Below are 21,140 nucleotides of genomic sequence, written 5' to 3' on the forward strand. Positions count from 1 at the left end.
GTCTCTTAAACATTATGCAATGTGCACTTTGGGTTTGACACTTTATATATTTTTATGAGTTACTTGCGATATTTATATTTTTTGTGCATTCAATTTCCTCATAAATGCAGAAAGTCCGCAGTCTGGTGATAATATAAATAAATTATGTAAATTACAATAGTACCCAACTAGAACTATTTATGAACGAGACTGTACATATCGATTGATACGATTCAGGATATACGAGAGATCGAGATATTCAAGTTTGACTGAAGAGTTTAACAAGATGTCTGAAAATTGAAGGATATACTGTTTAATAAAAATTTTGAATCGCCCAAAGATTCGAGAAGTTTTATTGATCCCGCAATACTGTTCGCGGCGTCGAATCTTTGAAACAATTCGGAACTGACACTGGTGAGCTCGATCAAGATCAACGTCTTTTCTAAAGAGTTAATAAATCGAAACGTACTTCTATATCGCCTTATCCATAATGCGATGCAGGACAATGCAGGATTAGATCGTATCTAGCCGTTACTTTACGCGGTAACTACTTCGATCTAGTTTAGTCCCGGCTTGATTAAAGTCTATTTATTGGGGGGAAATAATAAGAACCGTACGTCTGTACGAGGTTACGCTATCCTTTCAATCGTATCGCTGTTAAATCAAATCGCGAACGTACGTAAATTTAATTAACGACGTTTAGCTAATACATTAAAACTTACTCGCTAGTACGATAAGCAGTCATTCGAGTTGTTGGTATTGTAATTACAAACCGACAGTGGCGTTGATGCATTTAATTGTTTCAGGTCGCAGTGAATTATCTGAATCCAAGCTGAAACTTTTATTTCCTCAATGAAACCTGTTCTGACATGTCTTACACTGAATTGGAACATGGTTATCAGGTAGAAACAATTTCATCTTACATTGAATTAATTTAATGACTTTTGAAAAGTAATCTTAACATTTAATCTGAAATAAGTATGAATATTTAACATGTGTAGTGTTAAGTCTCGAGTAAATGTTAAGAGGTAAACTGTTAAGTAACGTCTCAACCAGATTGAGATTGATCATCTGTACTATTAAGTCTCAAATGTATGTTAAGAGATAAGCTTATAATACAATGTTTTAATTTAATGATTAATCGTTAGGGTCTACGGAATGCCAGTCGACCAATTTTCTATGTAGGGGATTTAAATACAGTACAACCAAATCTTGTGGGTCCTGTGGCCTCTTCTATATATCGTTCTTCCAAAAGAGTAAGTTCGAATTACTTTTGTCTGCGGCATGCAACGCAATTTGAAATTATATGAAAATGTAATTATCTTTTCATTTATTATCTGTTTTAAGTCATGCATGTTATTAACAATGAACTAGGTACTTCACGTTTGATATTTCAATGCTTAAAGTAATCATTTATTGTCTTGTCATCACGTTTTCAAATTCGAATAACGTACCACAGGTTACAAAATTATCCTTTCTAAAATAATATTTAGTTATATATATATGCAAATTTTATGTAACACGTACCTTGGAGTAGGTTCTATTTGTTAATTTATACTGAACAGTCGATGGTAACATATTTCAATATTAAATGTAACAGAGTGTTTTGTTTAGCTTCTTAATGTTTCATTAATCATTTTGTAAGTCACGCGATGACTCACAAAGAAAAGCCTTGCTTCAGTATTTCATCTGTCTAAAAATAAATTGGCAGGAAACTTTTATCGTACGTGTATTTGCCTGCACAGCCAAGAAATACATTTATAAACTAAATAAATATTACAGGACAGCAGTTTTCAATTCTATGTTTAATGTGTTCGATGTATTTATTGTCTGTTATCACAATATATGTGAATTGAAACAAAGTGATTAGTTCAAACATGAAACGCGTCTACTCCTAAATTAGGTGAAACATACTGTTTAGTGTAAATTTCGTTACTTTTATGTAACAACAGTATTATTTATAACTTACTGATTATTGTCCAATTAAATTGACAATGGAAGGTGCAAGTTCTTTGTCAACAGTGCCGGATATTTACATCTTTGATTGTGATAATGAAGCAGAACCTTACTGGATGATGGTAGAGTTAATCCTAATTAATTCTTTAACCACTGAATGAAACTATTAAAAGAAATAAGTTTTCTCCCTTTGCAGTAATTATGTAATTAATTATTATACATTAACATTTTTTAGTTAATTGCTTTCTAATTAATTACTATTATATTTATTATAAATTTGACTGGAGATATTATTTATTCAAATAATATTTGCTACACCACTCGAAACGCTACTAAAGTTCTTCTCCGAACTGCTATACAAACCAGCTTGCTCAGAGATACAGTTCTTTCTTATCTTTAAGCAAAGAGTACTCTACTAGCCTTAGAACTTGTATTTATTTTTTAACACGTTTGACTTAGTTAATATCGAACAAAACCTGAGTTTCATGATAGCCTTAAGAATTGCTTGAGCACATTTTTATTGAACTGAATCGAAGCTTGAAACGATTGCTCTTTGTCTAACCATCTAACGTTGTCGTGAGAGTGCCAGTAAACGAGATTATGGAGTGGTCAAAAAACTTATATTGTGACAAAAACGATTCTGTAGCCTGGAACATTGACGATATCACAGATTTGGATATGCGGTGCTGTTGCGTGGACTGCTGTGTATGTTCGATGATCCAATTTTGATCAAATTAATCATTGATAACATAGATATAAATGTTCTACACCTTATACTAAATCAGTTGTCTGCCACGCCACGTATATTATTGTATAAAACAATACATTTTAGTATTCCATTTATGTCTCCCTTTTTACATAGGCAATAGTGCATACGGTGAATCTTTAACTTTTAACGTCTAATTGCATGGAACGTAAAAGAATGTAAAAACCATATAGAATGAGTAACACATCGGGAATTTATGAGAATTATTCAAAACAAAGTCTCGACAGACCTGGCTTTTTGTCCTGCTTAAAGACTTACTGGGTGAGCAAAATTGCTTAACATGATAAACTAATAGAGACTCGTGTACATGTATTCAGCCATCAGTTTAAGATCTTGCACTAGTGCTGTTCGAATAATGTCTCTCATGTCAACTTTGTTGCCTCTGTATAGCCTACAGCTTTATCTGTTTTCATTCTTCATCTTCTTGGGTAGATCGTTTGGATGTTAGGACAATGTAGGATAAATGTTTTATTTCAATCATGTTAAATAAACGTTTTTTCAGGCCGAGCTGTCGGACGGGTGTAGCAATGATGATGGATGCATGGGTGGAAGCGATTTGGAAGGGGAAGGGAAGCAAGTTTTGGTTGGAGTCTGTGCGATGGCAAAGAAGTCCCAAAGTAAACCGATGAAGGAGATTTTAACCAGATTAGAGGAGTTCGAGTACATTAAAATAGTAGTGTTCCCTGAAGAAGTTATTTTAAAAGTACGTAATTGTAGTTTTACCTTCATTAATTGTAGTTATCTTGTACGACCTATTAATCGACTCTACATAAAAATGTTTACAGGAATCCGTAGAAGATTGGCCTGTCGTTGATTGTTTAATAAGTTTTCACAGCAAAGGTTTTCCTCTTGACAAAGCTATTAGTTATGCTAATCTTCGAAATCCGTTTATTATCAATAACTTACCGATGCAATATGATATCCAGGTACGCTTGCACTTAATACTGACAAATATTAATGAGTACTTCTTATTCAATATCAATTTTACGTTTGCCAGGATCGTAGGAGGGTTTATGCTATTCTAGAGAGCGAGGGCATTGAAATCCCGAGATACGCTGTCTTGGACAGGGATTCATCTGATCCAAAACGTAGTTTAAATATTTCTTATACGTACTCTTTACTGTATTTTATGAGAAAGATTTCTAGAGGTCCTTATACATATTTTTTTTTTTCAGATCATGAATTGGTTGAGTCAGAGGATCATGTGGAAGTGAATGGTGTTACATTTAATAAACCGTTCGTAGAGAAACCGGTATCGGCAGAGGATCACAACATTTATATTTATTATCCTACATCCGCGGGTGGAGGTAGTCAAAGATTATTTAGAAAGGTATATAATCGATCGTAGAACGCACTTCAATAATTAATAATTTCAATAAAAGATAGCCAGAATTTTAAACAGTATATATATAGATGAATCGTTTTTCGTGTTCGTTTCACAGATAGGAAGTCGCAGCAGCGTGTATTCGCCGGAATCTCGAGTTCGCAAGACGGGTTCGTATATCTACGAAGACTTCATGCCGACCGATGGAACAGATGTGAAAGTGTACACCGTGGGTCCAGATTACGCTCACGCAGAGGCGAGAAAGAGCCCGGCGTTGGATGGTAAAGTGGAGAGAGACTCCGAAGGGAAAGAGATTCGATATCCGGTTATATTGAGCAACGCCGAGAAGTTGATCAGCAGGAAAGTCTGTTTGGCATTCAAGCAGACTGTCTGCGGCTTTGATCTCCTTAGGTTCGTGAACGTATTAAAACTAATTATAAATATCTTAGTTTCTGCTTATTTTCTGATTTTTACTCACTGATTTAGTTTTTACAATTTTATGTCACTATAAAATTGAAAGATTTATCTTACTGGAAGAAGAGTTGCAGTGAAACCTAAAGCGATTTGTCTACTACACTTTTCAGAGCAAACGGTCAGTCGTTCGTTTGCGATGTGAATGGGTTCAGCTTCGTGAAGAATTCAAACAAATATTATGATGATTGCGCGAAAATTCTGGGAAATATGATTTTGAGGGAATTGGCACCTACTTTGCATATACCATGGAGCGTTCCTTTTCAACTGGACGACCCACCTATCGTCCCGACTACGTTTGGAAAGATGTAAGAAAAGAAAAATATTTAAATAGATTATCCTGAATCGATCAGTAATTCTTTATTCGTATTAGGATGGAGTTGCGATGCGTTGTTGCTGTCATAAGACACGGCGATCGAACGCCGAAGCAGAAAATGAAAGTCGAAGTTCGCCATCCGAAGTTTGTACATTTTTTATCGAACAATTTTTAGATTCTGTCCAGTTGATTTGATCACTACTTTTTATTCGTTGCAGGTTTTTCGAGATATTCGCGAAATACGATGGATATAAACACGGTCATATCAAATTGAAGAGGCCGAAGCAGCTGCAGGAAATATTGGATACCGCGCGTAGTTTGTTAGCCGAGATACAGCATCGTGCCGCTGGTCCGGAATTGGAAGAGAAACAAGGCAAATTGGAACAACTGAAAAGTGTCTTGGAAATGTGAGTAATCGTGAAACAGGATGAACAATTCAACGTTTCCTATTCATAACAACGTTTCCCGGCGGATCATGACATTTTAGGTATGGCCATTTCTCTGGTATAAATCGCAAAGTGCAGATGAAATATCAACCGAGAGGGCGGCCCAGAGGAAGTTCGTCAGATGATGGTACAGAATTAATTGATAAAAATCAACTTTACATATCATCTAAGCGATTAAATATATGTCCGTTCATTAGATCGACTCGGCGAGCCTTCGTTGGTCTTGATACTGAAATGGGGCGGAGAATTAACGCCAGCTGGTCGCATACAAGCGGAGGAGCTGGGGCGAATATTTCGCTGCATGTACCCTGGTGGTCAAGGTAGACACCTTAGTGGTTCGTATCTCATGTTCATACGCTTATCACGCTCATTATTGAGTTAATTTATTATTATTATATAATGTTATAACTGAGACTGTTTATTTAACAAGTTTCCATGTGTTTGGCTGAATCTCCGGCTGGACTGCTCGATCGAGCGTACGCATAATAATGTATCATATATCGCTACTTATCTATTTGCACAGTATATACATATTTACTGCAGTGTTGGAAATACACTCGATCGCAGTGTCTCGTTCCGCGTACAAATTCAAAGATAGTAAAAATTATTTATGTCAATAAATAATTTTTAATTACGTCTTTACGCGGAATTTTACACCGTGAATATTTATATCCAAGATTATATACCCATAAAACGGTTTGATGAAAAAGTTAGAGCCCGTATGTACGTGGTAGGCATTTGATTTCATTTTTTAGTTGTGTGCTGTCTTTAAGACATCGTCAGAATTCCATCCTCTGTAGATTATTGACGAATCTCGTTGTGCTCTGTAGAAAAATGTTCACGCCCTTACGAAAAATCTTTCCGATTTCTAAGATCGTTTCAAATGTTATTTCAGAGGAAGACTCAGAGATGTTACCAAACCACGGTAACTTTCTTTTATTTTGAATCAATGCTTGTTACGTAGTTGCATCGTAGACCGACGGTACAGATGCATAGAAATAGTAATAAATGCAATAATTGTTGGAAAATTGTCGCAGCTTACGAAAAGATTACGAAACTCGTTAAGCTGCTAAGAAACGAGATGCTGTTTCTATGCTAATCTCGATGTGTAAGAGCAACTTTATTGCAATGAAACGCTTTGTAATTCGGAGGTAGTAGCTTTTATATACTTTGTGGCCTTAAATGTTTATCTGGTCTTATTATTATTATTATTATTATTATTATTATTATTATTATTATTATTATTATTATTATTTTCCTTTCAATAAATCATATAGTTCGTGCGGTCTCATACTTAAATCATGGACACAGACACGTACACTCTCATATCCATTGCAAGTGTGCATTCTATTATTTTTTATCACAAGATAAACGTCCCAATTTCTGCTCACATCACAATTTCTACTCACTGGCGTATTTTTCTACAATTTCATGTATAATCTTAAGATTATAGAAAAGTAAGCCAATAAATAGAAATTTGGAGGTGAACAAAAATTGGGACATTTATCTTAAACGTTTTTATTTAGGATAACAATAAATAAAATTAATGTTCTGTATTATAAAGAATATTGTATTTTATTTCACACATTTCTCACTGATGTATAAACTGATTGCAAAAAGATTCATATATCAAATGTGATTCTAACGATCAACGATCCTTCTAATATTTACGATCTCTTTATTAGAATATAGATCACCATAGTGAATTCATGCGTATATTCGATGTTTTTTAAAAATAATGATATTATTTTTTTGCGTCTACTCGTGCGCACTTCTTTCTCCAAAATAATGTTTCTGACTCCTGTCACACGGTACGCAGGTGATTACGCCGGAGCGCAAGGCTTGGGATTACTCAGGCTGCACTCCACGTTCCGACACGATTTAAAGATCTATGCGAGCGACGAAGGGAGGGTCCAGATGACTGCAGCTGCGTTCGCGAAGGGTTTGCTTGCACTGGAAGGCGAGTTGACCCCGATACTGGTGCAGATGGTGAAGAGCGCAAATACCAACGGGCTATTGGACAACGATTGCGACAGTAGTAAATATCAGAACATGTACGTAAATTACTGGGATGTTATTTTTGAAATTACGAGCAAATTTTAAAAGTACATTCTTGTAGGGTGAAGACACGGCTTCACGAATTGTTGCAACAGGACCGGGATTTCACGCCTGAGGACAGGGAGCAGATAAATCCTGGCAATGCGTTAAGTATAAACGCTGCGCTGGATTTTGTGAAGAACCCAGTTCGCTGCTGCCAGCACGTTCACACGTTAATACAAAAACTGATGGATATCGTTCGCACTAAGAAGGACGATCCGAAGACCAAAGGTGCGCGTTGTCAACTCACTCACATAATTGGATGAAGTCCTTACATTCCTGCATTCTCCAGCAACTCTGTTCGATACCCCTTTTCCAATATCTATAGTTATCTATTTTATATTGTTGATTTCAGACGCGATTCTTTATCACGGTGAAACATGGGAGCTGATGGGTCGCCGATGGGGAAAGATCGAAAAGGACTTTTGTCAAAAGAACAAGAGATTCGATATATCGAAGATCCCAGATATCTATGATTGCATAAAGTACGATTTGCAACACAACAACCACACACTGCAGTTCGAGCACGCGGAGGAGCTTTACATATATTCGAAGTACTTAGCGGATATCGTCATACCACAGGTAAAGGTCTGAACAGTTCTACTGTACGTGTAAACAATTAACGATTGTATTATAATTGACAATTTGAGTGTACTTCAATTGATAACTAAATTCTATTTGTTGACGACGAGTTGTAAGTTAATGATGAATTGCTTAATCAGAACAATTGAGACTTGAATATTAGTTGTTAATTATTATTCAGTTGAATTAAAGATTTAATCGATTATTTACAACTCTACTTTAGGAATACGGGTTAACGGTGCAAGAGAAGCTCACAATCGGGCAAGGCATTTGCACCCCACTTTTAAAGAAGATAAAAGCAGACTTGCAAAGGAATATTGAAGAATCAGAGGAAACGGTGAATAGACTGAATCCTAGGTAAGTTTTATCTAATAGTCATGATAAGGCTGTGATTCCGTGTCTGCAATCGTTCCCCATCCTTTGTTCCCTTTCCTCTTTTTTAAAGTGGATATTTCAATACATCTCGATTCATTGTTAAATTTCTATTTCAGATACTCTCACGGTGTCTCGAGTCCCGGTAGACACGTGCGTACAAGGCTTTATTTTACAAGCGAAAGCCACGTACATTCTTTATTAACCGTTCTACGTTACGGTGGCTTACTTGATGTACGTATATAAACGATATCTATTTTCCATGGTCATAAATAATTTTTTATACATGCAGGTCATAAAAGACGAGCAGTGGCGCCGGGCCATGGAATACGTCAGCATGGTCTCCGAACTGAATTATATGTCCCAGATTGTGGTCATGCTGTATGAGGATCCGACCAAGGATCCAAGCAGTGAGGAACGTTTCCACGTCGAACTGCATTTCAGTCCTGGCGTAAATTGCTGCGTGCAGAAGAATTTACCACCAGGTCCCGGTTTCAGGCCCCACTCGCGCAACGAAAGTAGCCACAACGTGGTAAATATCACAGTCATATAACTCAGGGGTCGCTATACTTTTTTAATTATCGGAAAGTTTCGATATTTGGCGAACCATGGTATAAATAATTATCTTAAGAACAGAGAATTGATTGAATCGTTGGATTGTCTCAGGGTGAAAGCGGTGGTTCTGCTCAAGACACGATTTCACAATGCAGCACCCGGATAGAAGAAGAAGACGTCGAACTGGGGATCCTGGAAGACGATTTCATGACTCCACTGAAGGCTGTACGTTTATTATAACTGATACAGATTTAATTTGAATTTTGTTTACGAAATCTTAATATGTTTTTAATATCCAGGATACATCTCCGCCACCGGTGGAAACGGATGTTGCGGATGGAACGATGGACAGTCCTATGAACAGCAGAGCTGTGGATATGATGGACTTAGATCCAAACATGATGGATGAACCGTTCGACAGTGGGTTTTTACAAAGCTCGGCGCCAATTCCAATAAGGTAATTGCATGATCACCTATTTTAAATATGTTGTCAATTCAAGAACTACTTGCAATTAGCCAACAGTTTTTCATCATCCTCTAAAATAATTTGAATTCAGTGCGAGGACCGTGGCTGGTCACGAAGCAGCGAGGCTTGGTAGCCAGTTGGCAGCGAGTCAACGTCAACGGCGCGACACGGAGAGAGGAAACAGCGTCGAACCGCGTGCTCGCAGCTACGATCACCAGAGGCAAGACAAGTCCGAGAAAGGTAAGTGAACTTTTAATAAATCTTCTCGCGGAGCTGTTGGAAACTTATAACTTGAACTAATCTTCGTTGATTATGCATGATGGGATATATTTGACAAGAAGGTCGCAAAAATCTTCTCTTCGTTAGATCGATATGTCAATCTAATAAACGTACTGTTTACCAGAAACAGAAACGATGTACATTGTATTGTACAATTATTAATGTATAACATTATGCTTTTATGGGGACTGATGGTTACGGATTTGCCATGGTCGGATTTTATTAGAAATCCTGGTGTGTTTCGTGTCTCTTTTTATAGCTGCGGACAAGCTGCAGTATCAGAGCTTGGACGCGGTCAACAAGGAAGGTATGTCAGTCCTCCCAGTTTTCACTTTCAGCAATTTTATTTTTATAACGCATTGTCTTATCATAGGGGATGAGACGGTCTCACAGGAGTTATCACAATATTTAATCTTTCAGTGTTTGTGACACGAACGAGACTTACAGTTATTTATTTTTAAAACAGTTCTCTTAGAGAGGGTTTAACTACTTAGTTGTAGAAGTGCCGAGATGTTCGATCGAACCGAAAACTCGAGTAGCTCGGATGAAATCAAGTAGCCCACTCGCTCGATTTATCCAAGCTATTCGATTCTTTTGAATACCCGATTGAAACCAAGTATTACACGGCTCGATTTTCCAAGTATTTTGGCAGCTCTACTTAGTTGATCGTTTCTATTACTGTCCAGTCGAAACAGGCATGAATCCATTGGGTGCTCGAATTGGCTATTTAATCAAATTAAAATGCGTTTATCATCTGATTCGATTGGGCAATTTATTACTCTTCACTTGTAAGGTAGTTGTCGTAGTCGTAGCTATTGTTACTTCCATTTTTCACTTCTCCCACGAAGTACTTTATCCCCTTTATATTATTGCATTGTCTATAGTGATTAATATTGCGGGTCAGTTAATTAGTTCTTTATCGTCAGTACGAAAGCTTGTGAAATGATCTGACAGTTAGTAAACGTACACGCATAATCTTCCGTAGCTAGTCTTCTACTCACGCCTAATCCTCAATGTCGTATTATTTTCGTTCACGATACACGTGTAGAAGTTTTATTTTACGTTATATTATTTTATTTTACGTTATACATTCTGTTCCCCTTGTGTAAATATAGAGGCGTACAGTTGTCTTTTATGTTCTGTGTACCGTTAATATAATGTAAAATTGTTGGAGTTGTTTAAAAAGTTTGTTTCAATAGCTCGATGACTAGATACCGTTTTTCTACCAATTTGTGTGCGTAAAAGAGACTTCAGTTGTCTTATGAGTATATAACATTAAACTAACTCGAGGACACTTAGATGGAAATATAGGAAAAGAAAAGAACGATCAGTTGAAATAACTCTTTGCTCAGCGATAGTTGTGCGCGTGGAAGCCAATTAATTATTTGTCAACGACTGTCTGGGTTACACGTTTCAATGGGTGTAATTCATTCAGCCGTTCTAATCCTCCTCCCCTAATCCCGTCTCTCACTTCGTTCCATCGAGATTCGCAGTCGATTCAACCGTCCTATAATTTTTTAGAATCTCTTCACGGCTTTTTATTCATCACGTAATCATATTAAAAGTTTTTCGTTTTTGTCATCCCCGTCTCTGCTTCCTGATAAAGATCTCCTCTCTTTCTTATATTGGTTTAATATTGACTGAGATAAGAAAGAAAGGAATTTAAGAAAATAATTTTATAACAGTTTTTTCTCAATGGATAATCAAATATTTTTCTCTTCTTTTTGAACATAGTAATTTTTGTTGCTCCACCAGCATTAGAAATCCCAAGCACAATCGAAATTCGATCTCCATATTTCTATCTAAATAAATCAGTCTTTAATAACAATCAGAAGTTTGCAAATTCCACCGATGAGACTGAAGTATCACAAAATTCTAAAATCTGTTTAAATGATTTTGTAGTTGAAGATCCAGTTTCAGTGTCTTCAGTGGAGAAAACTTTGATTGTTATCGATTGAATGAAATCACTATCACCTTAACTATAAAGAATACAGTGTTCATAGACACAATAATCGATGTTGTCTGGTTGGCTTACTGGCTGCATGGCTATCGTGTGCCATGAATGTGTAACATTAACAAACTTGTGCCTACTAAACGCAAACAACTTTTGAAGTACATATACACATACGTTATTCAATTTCTTCTAGTACGTATCTCCGTTATTTTATTCCTCTACTGGTAACGAATCTTTCATTTGAAAACGTCGTCTCCGGTATTAACGATTTACATCAACACAGAAAATTGCAGTTTCGCTCTTAAATTTTCAGATGATATATAACTTTTCTAAGTATCAGTAGTAATTTTAATTAACACATTGTATGCGGGACACGTACTAGTACGTTTAGTACGTAGTAGCACTGCAAAATGTACCCGCGCACAATGTGTTAAGACAACTCACACGTTTTCAGCTACGTTTTTAAATTGATATCATAGAAGTTTTTTTTTTCACAAAAGTCCGCAGTTACAAATGGTTTATCTTGTATAAAGATCCGGGATCTACTTATCAGCGTGAAGATTTTTATAATACTCTTGGGAAACATGAGATTATACAACTTTCCCTTTAGGATCTCGTCTACCTTATTAAATTTCGTACGACAGCAAGTAAGATAGTATAAAAAAAAAACACATTCGAGGAACAAACTACTGCAATATTCTGTGAATGCAAGCCCTGTAAAAAATTTCGTACCTCTCGAAGTATTACCATTTAATTAAAGTACCGTTTCCATACGATCATAAATGTTCAGCAAATTTCCGAAGCATGTAGTCTCGATTATAATTCACGCTATAAATACAAGAAAACAGCAACGCAGAAGGACGACATGGGCAAAGATTGTTACCAACGTTTACTTGATTTGTACGGTGACGGGTTTATTTAATCTTCTTATTTCTTTTCTTTTCTCTCCCTCCCTCGTGCCCCCCGTCCTCTGCTGTTACATCGCCATTACGTTTCATTCTAATACCGACCAACAACCACACGCATGCGACCGTCGATTGAACAACGACAACAACAACAAATCAGAAAAGCATGGAACTGAACAATGCTACGTAGAAAGATCTGGCCTGTCGTCACTGAGCGTGCCGATCACGGGATTATCGCATTCGTACAGTTCACCGGAGTTTCCGGTCCCTACGGTAGACACCCCTACGTACTCGACCCCTCTGGTAACGCTGCACACATCCCCCCTAGTGTCTCCGAGCAACAGGGCCACCTTCGGGTTCGACGCGACCAGTCTAACGTTTCCGGTCCCCACGATCCGTTCTTCGTTTCTCGATACCGATCTTGTGCCGATCGTCGCCGATCCGCCCTCTCAGAGTAAGAAATACGGCCGGTCTCATTCGGAGTTGACCCTCCCTGGGATCGAGCACAGCGGTGAGTTGACCGATTCCGCGAGACCACCGCCGAGCGATCCAAACTGGCCAAAGCATTCCCTATCTTCGTTATCCTTGCACGAAAGTATCCCGGTCCCCGCGGCCGTTCGTCCTCTATTCCTCGACGATCTCGACACGCAAGGCAGCAAGAGATATACACGTTCCCGGTCGGAGACGGTTCTCCGTGGTATCGACGATCCGACGGCACTGACCAAGCGATATCCGTTCTCGTTGCCACTGTCGCTCCGGTTCAATCCAGAGAAACGATCCCGCTCGTTGTCACCCTACCTCGCCAAGTGCCTCTGCTACAACTGCAACGTATCCGAGCTGATCCTCAGGAGCAGGGAGCTTCCGCCCGTCGAGCGTTCCAACTTCGACGTCTACTTCGCCCGCTCGCTATCGCACAAGTTCTTCAACTGTTCCTGTTACTCGTCGCCGCGGTTCGAGTCCCCGCGTCGATTCGTCATACCCTCGTCCCTCGCCTGCGTTGGAAACAGACTCCCCGAGGAACAGAGCGACCTTGTCCATTATCCGGATTCGAATTCTCGTTCGGTGAGCTTCGATCGGAGCGAGCTATCTGTGGACAAAGGGAACTTTATGAGGCGGTCCTTCAGCGGAGGGAACGTGATCGAGGGTATTGCCAAGTGTTCATTAGACAAGAAGACCTCTTGTCCTTGTCTGAGGTCGTATTCGTGGCTCGATTCGGTTAGCTCGAACGCGAGCTCGAACGGTATCTCGAGGATGTGCAGGCGTTGGTCTTGTCCGAACGTGAATCTCCTTCGGTGGGACGGTAGCCTGGTTGACGCGCCAGATCGTAGTGTTACGCTTATTCATACGCACGATAATAACGACGATCACGTTAATATCACCACCGCCGCAACCCCCGACAACTACCACCACCACCGCAACAAGTATAATAACCACCGCTCCAAGTGTCCATGTGCACCGTTCTCCCGTCTCCAGCCTCAACGATCCTTCTCGTCCCCAGACACACGACCTTCGATCATTCAACCTGACCCTACCTGCACAGCAAGGCGCCACCGTCACAGTATCTCCGGACAGATGAGTTATTTCAAGCTGTTGGGCTACAACATCAACAAGAAGCTGACCGGGTCCGCGAACAGCCTGTTCAGCACGGCCGTGATCAGCGGCTCGTCCAGCGCGCCGAATCTCAAAGACATGGTCCCGCCGCACGCTTCTGCCGTTGCCGGTGAGTACACCTTCCTTCTGATACCAGGGGTTGAAAATATATTATCACTTCCGCTTCTTGAAATAGCTACCGAGAAACGATTATTTTCGGGATATTTTCAATCCCTGCCTGACACCGAGCATAAAATTGCTCCGTTGTTATAAAGATTCTGATATTTAGCGATAGAAGGTTTCGGAGGGGTGCCACCGATCAGGCCTCTGGAAACTCTTCACAACGCGCTGTCGCTACGTCAATTGGATGCATTCCTGGACATAATGACCAGCGTGCCTCTATTTCGTACGCCTGCCTCCTCGCCACCGAAATATCCTTCCCCGGGAGGATCGACCCACGAGTCAGTCAACCAAAATCTCAACATCCGTGGTATCGGTCCTGAATACAACGCTTCCGATTTGGAAGCCGTCAGGTATCGTGAGAAATTAAGTAAACCGTGCTTGTGAGTATTTAGTTATTTGTTTCACGTTTTTTCTCTGTTTGATACATTTTCATAATCTTATATTGTTTACCTTAATTGTTAAAGTAATTCTTTTTGTGTTGTATTCAGGTATATTTCGCCGACTCCAATACAGTACAAACCACCAATCGACGGAGAATCTTGTGATATAAGGAACCAGTTATCGCCTACCAGTCCAAATAGTAAGTATTCCTCCTGATATAATTATTTTATTAAGTATCTGTAATCTGAGTATTTATCTTTGTGCATTATTTCCTAGGTACTGGATGGAGCAGCGAACCACAGTCGTTCCTCTCTTCTGAACCTTCGTCACCTGCCCCCACCTCGACGGGAGAGTGTAGCATGTCCATAAGTTTAATCAGCAATGATGGGTACGTCGCATTTAATTATTACTGAATTTATAGCAAAAGTAGCAGTAGACCAATTTCACATTTAATTATGCATCCCTTTACTTTTTTGCAGAGCACAATTATTCAACACTCCGAAATTCCCCACGACTCCTTGCCTGGATGTGGATTTCAACGAGTTCTGTATAAACATGGATCAAGAGCATCGGGAGGGCCGTGGCAGCGTGTCATACACGGATTATTACAGCAACGAGGACGGTCAAATACGAAAATTCGACATGGGATTCAATAGTAATTTACAAAAAATCATGTGCACGGACGACTTACCGGCGGATAATATGGACGACGACGAAGATCACACGATAACTTTGAAACAAACGGAGGAACAGAAGAAACAGGACGTTAAGGAGATATTCGAGCAGAAAGAGAATCCATGCAGCAAGTCTAGCGGTAGTTACAAGAAAATTGGGAGGCAAGTGCCTTATCTCTAAAACGTGTTCTTCGAAACGTTTAAAGGGAAATAAAAAGATTTTTGTTTCGTGTGTTTCGTACAGATTCCTCGTCGAGAGCATGGATATATCCGATGAGGACGTGCGAATTAAAGAATTGGATAGCGCGAACAAGGCAAAGTCGAACCCCCAGAGGACCGAGACGCCGAATACAGAAAAGTTTTTGAGAAACAGGGAACAGGGCAAGAAAAAGAATTTCTCTCGATCGCAGAGCGTGTCCATGCCTAAAACTCCAATGCAGAAGGCCGATATGAATTACAGTTACAGATGTACCACTAAACTGAGCTCTTTGTCGAACATGTCGGATAAAGATTTGGAGGACTGGAAACAAAGTATGGTAGAGTCAACGGATGTTACGTCGAAGGAGACAACATCGGAGCAACCAATCCTGACCGTGGCAAGTAGCATGACGAGTAGCTCTAGCGTAACGATAGGTTTCAATGTACAAGAAGAAAGCAAAGAGGAATCCGATCCGTGAGAGTAAGGTCGCTCTCTTTCCAATAAATTTCCAGAGTTTATCTATCGAGTCGATTCTCTTTCAAGGAGAAATTCACGAAACGCAACGATATTATTGAAAATGAATGTCAATGTTGAACATGGGCATTTAATAATTAAATTAAGATTTAGTATAAAATATGTCTATATGTATTATCCGCATCTTTTTAAGGGAATCGACTTTCTCCTCGCAAAAAGCGGTACCACGCATTGTTGTTAAAATTGTTCAACGATATAAACGAATCAAATCATTGTTGAATCTTCTTGATTTTCTATTGAGATCTGTTACGTGTAAATACGAAAGCGGATATGCTTTTTTTATTTCTAGACGTCCTAAAACGAATCTAAATCCTGCTAATAACATTCCTTCAATAGCGTACTTACTGTGAGAGTGTACCTACATATTTTAATTGTCTTCTTTTTTTTAATTTACGTTTTATCAGTACGACAGTATTCTGTAGATATTGTGCAATATTGATACGCGGTTAGAATGTAAGAGAAAATGAACCTTGAGTCTAGAGAAGCTTATATCGGAGGAAAAAGACATTTAAAAATTGATTATTCCATTTTAGTTAATCTATCCTCTATTCTCTTAATTGAACACTGATATTGTGCATAAAATAAATCGGCGAAAATGAGATAGATTTTATTTGTATAAACATGAATCTCCTGAAGGGTTTTTCTTTACATTCGCTCATTAAATAGCTAATTAAATATTCAATTTAGGCGTGAGGGACTGATTAGAATTAATTACGATGATACAAGTTTCTCGTGACTCAACGAGTTCTAACGAATACCTCATTTCAACCGAATGCGAATAAAGGAAAGAGATTTAAAAGTTCCTCTAATGCTGAACGGTTTTCAATTATTTACTCATTGAAAGGCTGTGGAATTTTATGCACAATGAACTTTCAACAGTCTGCCTTTAAAAAAATCAGATGATTCCTTATGATTTTGCTTTTAATATTTTTATATCCTCTTTATGTGTATTAATTATTCTATAAATGCAAATATTCCACAGCCTATTAATTATCATTTCGAATTTTCTCTTTGTGAAAAGGCAAGATACTGAAATGAACAAAACAGTTTTAATAAATGTAAAAACGCTGTAGAATACGAAACGTTAACTCATCCTGCAACTAGTTCCATAATATTTTGCAAATTGAATGTGAATTTTCATAGCATTTATTAAATAATCCGGTTAATCGAAAAATATGTGGGTTCCTAGCAATATGAAAACTGATAAATAGTCGTGAATTAATTAATTAAATAATTCAATTTGGTTCTTAAGCCTTAAACAATTGATTTGCAATTCGAGTTGCTGCATGCGTAGTGAAACAAAGCAGCGGATTTAACAGTTCTCTACTTTGCGTGCCTTTTGCATACGAGAAGCAGTATTTTTCATGTTACAAGCGAGTGCTAGTTGGAGAGATATACACGTTTTAGCTGCTACGCACCAATAATCTACTCGAGGAAGCGTTTAATATTTTTCTAACGCGTTTTTATTTCTAGTGAGAGTAAACTTAAGTGGAAACCCAGCAGATTATACTGCGCTACGTACTTTACGCTTTCATTTTACGAAATTGTTAAAAGTATGAACTTTTACTAAGTAAAATATGAGTCTTACTTAGTAAAAACAAAGAGGAATAGATTTCTATTTAAAAGAAGGCGTAGTACGTGGACAGTACAAGTGTGCAGGTTCTCGATAATTCAAGTTCGAATCGGACCGGGAATTTTCATCCCGAAAGAGCATTTTCACATTATCCGAATTTCGGTACTCAACTTTTAGCGTCCGGAATAATACTTATTTCCAGCGACACTTTCTTTAGTTACTATTCATTTATTATATCGCTAGATTATACACGTGATTCATTTCGTGTCGTGGAAAATTAATATTAAACCGGACGTGAACATGTTTTTAGTCAGACATAAAAAACCGACCGGTGAAATTTGAATAATGTGGAAAAGTTCTGAGGCTTGGATATCTACAATTTCCAGTACCAGAAATATCGTTACAGCCACGAGAACTCTGGGATTCGTGGACTACTTTAATGTTCCGATTATTTAATACCGCCGTACATTTTATCCGACATAAAAGATTGAACATATCTTTAGTTCAATTCAGCTTAGAAAATAATAATTATTGAATAATGGTTGATTTTACTAATTGTAAGACGAGTAACCGATAAGTAGAAGTTTCGACTGCAAATTCGGGTACTCGAAATTGCGGGTATCGGAATGTGAGCTTACAAATTTTCGGGATCCCAATCGGATTCGACTTGATCAGTGTCCAAGCCGATCCAAGGGTCGGGCACCTGAAACTTTGGGTTCCCTGAATAGAAGAATTTATAGGTGTTTTACAAGGCGACATACTAAGCTCTTAGATAAATTTCTTTTATATTTAGGTTTTGTTGGTATGAAAACAATTTTACTTTCGATCTGGCATTTATTATGATTAAAGAGATTTCTTTATTTTACTTTAATAATTACATTTTATTTCAGTATTGCAATTTGATACCAATGTAACGGTGATAACACTGTTAGGTGCTCTCGTTAAGAATGGTAAAATTGTAAAAAGAACCGTGTAGAATATATTATATGTCTGTATGTACAAATTGTCTGATTACAATAAAAAATGAGAACTCAAATTGTATTTGCCTAATCTCTTTCGGTCACATTTTACAAACCTCTCTCTGGTCCCCATCTCAGATATCTTACAACAATTTTCATTGAAAATTCTATACCACCTAATTTCCTAATTATACTAACGAAAGTTATTGAGATATCTTAATGAAACTTGAGAGAGGCTTATACAGATCGATCTAATTCGATCTCCTCTGATCTGACTGAGTTTCTCCTGTAACAGGGAAACCCCATGACAGATCCGCGTTATGAACGGCGTATACAATTGGAAAATGTGGAAATCTCCGTGACGAAATCGGGTAATTGCTGTCAGTGGCGTGGCTCCGTTGCCGAAGCCGCAACGCTGTCCATTGTTAGAAACGCATCAGAATTAGATCAATTCGAACACGTGCAACCCGAGGGGGATGAAACCAAAATCAGACTATTCACACTCTTTACGTCATCCCGCATATTTGCTATAAACAAAATATATGACGAAATGTACGAACGATTCCGCATTACAGTCTACATCATATCTACAATCTTAAAGGACTAATAATTATAAAACCTAATTGGAATATGTAATTATGTAAATGAATGTAAAATTAATATCTTGATTGACAACGATTTGAAAAATCTTAGACATCGGAATCTTTTATTCCATCTTGTTTTGTATTCAATTCGTCTGGTTACGGGCGCACCGTGCGGAGTTATTGTATTCGATTTCGCGTAAAAATCAAATATCAGTTTTAGGAAAGCTACGAAATATCCAGCGGTGAAGCATTTCAGCGCCGACGCTCGGGGCATCGATCCGGAGCGTCAGCTTGCAGTTATGGATATATGTAGCGAATATTACTGGACTCGAATTAAATATCCACCGCCCCGGTTAATGGATACAAACCTGTGAAAAGCGTATCATACGTTAGATCAATTTAATACAATATACGTCCTCGAATCTCCTATCATTTGAATCAAATAAAAATTCGTATTATTAGACTCTTGCAAATACGAAATGGTTTTTCAATTGGATTCCTACTTTCATATCAAATTTCTTTCACGTATAGGGTAAGTGAGAGTAAAGCCAGTAAGAAATATAATTTCATCAATCGTGATACTTTGATTTAATTATAAACTCAGACAGAATGCAACGATGTAATATAATAATCTCCATAGTAAAATTTAAGAAAAGTTATAACTTATAGATTTATAAAGGTATGAGGGAGAGCGAGTAGGAGACATGTTATTTTTCTCTTTGTATTTTAATATTATTATGTTTTTGCTAAGTTTGCAAGGAGATAAAATGTAAGAAATAAGAAGAAGGGGAGAAGTATGAAGGAATGAGTCCATTTCTGGGCCAATAGGCTGAAATAAAGTATTATACATATAATAATCTCCATCACAAATTAGTGTGATTAAATATTGCATTTAGGAGGTAATTTGCTCAGCAAGAAATTATTGTAAGACGATGATATTTTTTTTTTAAATAAAACTTGAAGACTCCAGAACATTGCAGTATATTAAACTGGGTATGGGTATTAAAATAAGTAGCGAAATGAGTTAGAGAAAACAGTTGAGGGATGCGTATGGGGGAGTTAAGAAAGAAAAGATAACAAGGGTAAGGGTGAGGCAATTTGAATAGGACGACTAGCCGTGGCCGAATATTAATAACTTTATGCACCCTCGGCGACACTCGAGGCGAGGGCGATTTGACACGCGGATATCACGCCGAATGTTTATACGCAGGGCTAAGCGTCAAGTGAATCGGCTAATATCTATTTAATTAATTCTTGAGGGGGTGAACGCGCGTGCGGGCCCCGTTTTGGCAATATGTTACCCTTCCAGGGAGGACCGTCACGCTCTTTTCACCGATCCCGTTACGGGATCAATTTATGAACCAATTTGTCTCGAAACGTGCAATAACTTGTAGAAAACTGTAGCTATCCGATTCTCAACTCACAAACGTGAGTAACTGATTCTACTTAAAAGTTGGAGCTCTGCTTTCAATTATTTTATCAACAATTTTACTGGCTCGGATCAACAAATAGGAATCATTAATCAATTTTTTGTTGCAAAGGAAATTGCTTCATATTGTACGTAATTACTTCTGAAGTTTATTTTAAAGAATGATTAATAGATCCTTCTTTGATCTCCCTTTAGAAGTCAATAGCCGACACGTGTACTGAATAGAGTGTAGTGAACCGGTAAAATACTTATCCCCGATAGCACTCAATATTACAACAACGTATCTTCAACATTGTCTCATTTCAATTACCGTACGATATTGCTGCAACATTCCAACAACAGTGCATTTGTACGTTGCAGTGCAACATTATAGTAACGTTACAGTAACGTTTCTCAACATTTTTTAATAATAAATAGCCACGTGCTAAAAAGTATTGAAGGAAATATCTAATTAAGTATTGAAGCTGACGAAAAATTTTTTTCTTCAAAATTTCGAAAAATGCTTCGAATAAAAGTTGTTTCCCTTCTAATTTCGATATTTAATGAGTTACATATGATTACATGGC

General features: G+C 37.9%; 1 protein-coding gene and 1 long non-coding RNA gene across 15 annotated transcripts; one reads left to right on the top strand and one right to left on the bottom strand.

Annotated features, from left to right (window-relative positions):
* Window positions 1–34: 34 nt before the first annotated feature.
* LOC113464908 (uncharacterized) lies at window positions 35–2,033 on the bottom strand. 2 transcript variants are annotated; one of them, XR_003389770.1, is made up of 4 exons: window positions 1,949–2,033; window positions 1,507–1,716; window positions 702–948; window positions 35–122 (listed from the first exon to the last, which is right to left on the bottom strand). It is a non-coding gene; the product is annotated as an uncharacterized LOC113464908 (long non-coding RNA). The 2 variants fall into 2 exon arrangements; XR_003389769.1 differs by lacking the exon at window positions 1,949–2,033 and having other exon boundaries at window positions 1,507–1,838.
* l(1)G0196 (inositol hexakisphosphate and diphosphoinositol-pentakisphosphate kinase) lies at window positions 789–18,619 on the top strand. 13 transcript variants are annotated; one of them, XM_026817576.1, is made up of 31 exons: window positions 789–881; window positions 1,128–1,235; window positions 2,798–2,812; window positions 2,954–2,962; window positions 3,204–3,404; window positions 3,487–3,627; window positions 3,699–3,789; window positions 3,877–4,031; window positions 4,144–4,436; window positions 4,610–4,804; window positions 4,870–4,956; window positions 5,031–5,219; window positions 5,300–5,385; window positions 5,456–5,593; window positions 6,154–6,183; window positions 7,078–7,312; window positions 7,378–7,586; window positions 7,711–7,937; window positions 8,161–8,294; window positions 8,429–8,543; window positions 8,602–8,841; window positions 8,976–9,089; window positions 9,164–9,321; window positions 9,422–9,570; window positions 9,869–9,916; window positions 12,629–14,188; window positions 14,348–14,621; window positions 14,730–14,821; window positions 14,899–15,010; window positions 15,102–15,458; window positions 15,541–18,619. In XM_026817576.1, exons 1-31 carry the CDS (start codon window positions 849–851, stop codon window positions 15,971–15,973), a joined length of 6,228 nt encoding a protein of 2,075 aa, XP_026673377.1. In that variant the 5' UTR covers window positions 789–848; the 3' UTR covers window positions 15,974–18,619. The 13 variants fall into 13 exon arrangements, with proteins under 13 accessions (XP_026673377.1, XP_026673380.1, XP_026673386.1 ...); XM_026817579.1 differs by having other exon boundaries at window positions 14,348–14,591; XM_026817585.1 differs by having other exon boundaries at window positions 13,967–14,188.
* Window positions 18,620–21,140: the final 2,521 nt, after the last annotated feature.

Source organism: Ceratina calcarata, unplaced genomic scaffold (assembly GCF_001652005.2).
Source record: "Ceratina calcarata isolate Rehan_Ccalc_2016 unplaced genomic scaffold, ASM165200v1 scaffold586.2, whole genome shotgun sequence".
NCBI lineage: Eukaryota > Metazoa > Arthropoda > Insecta > Hymenoptera > Apidae > Ceratina > Ceratina calcarata.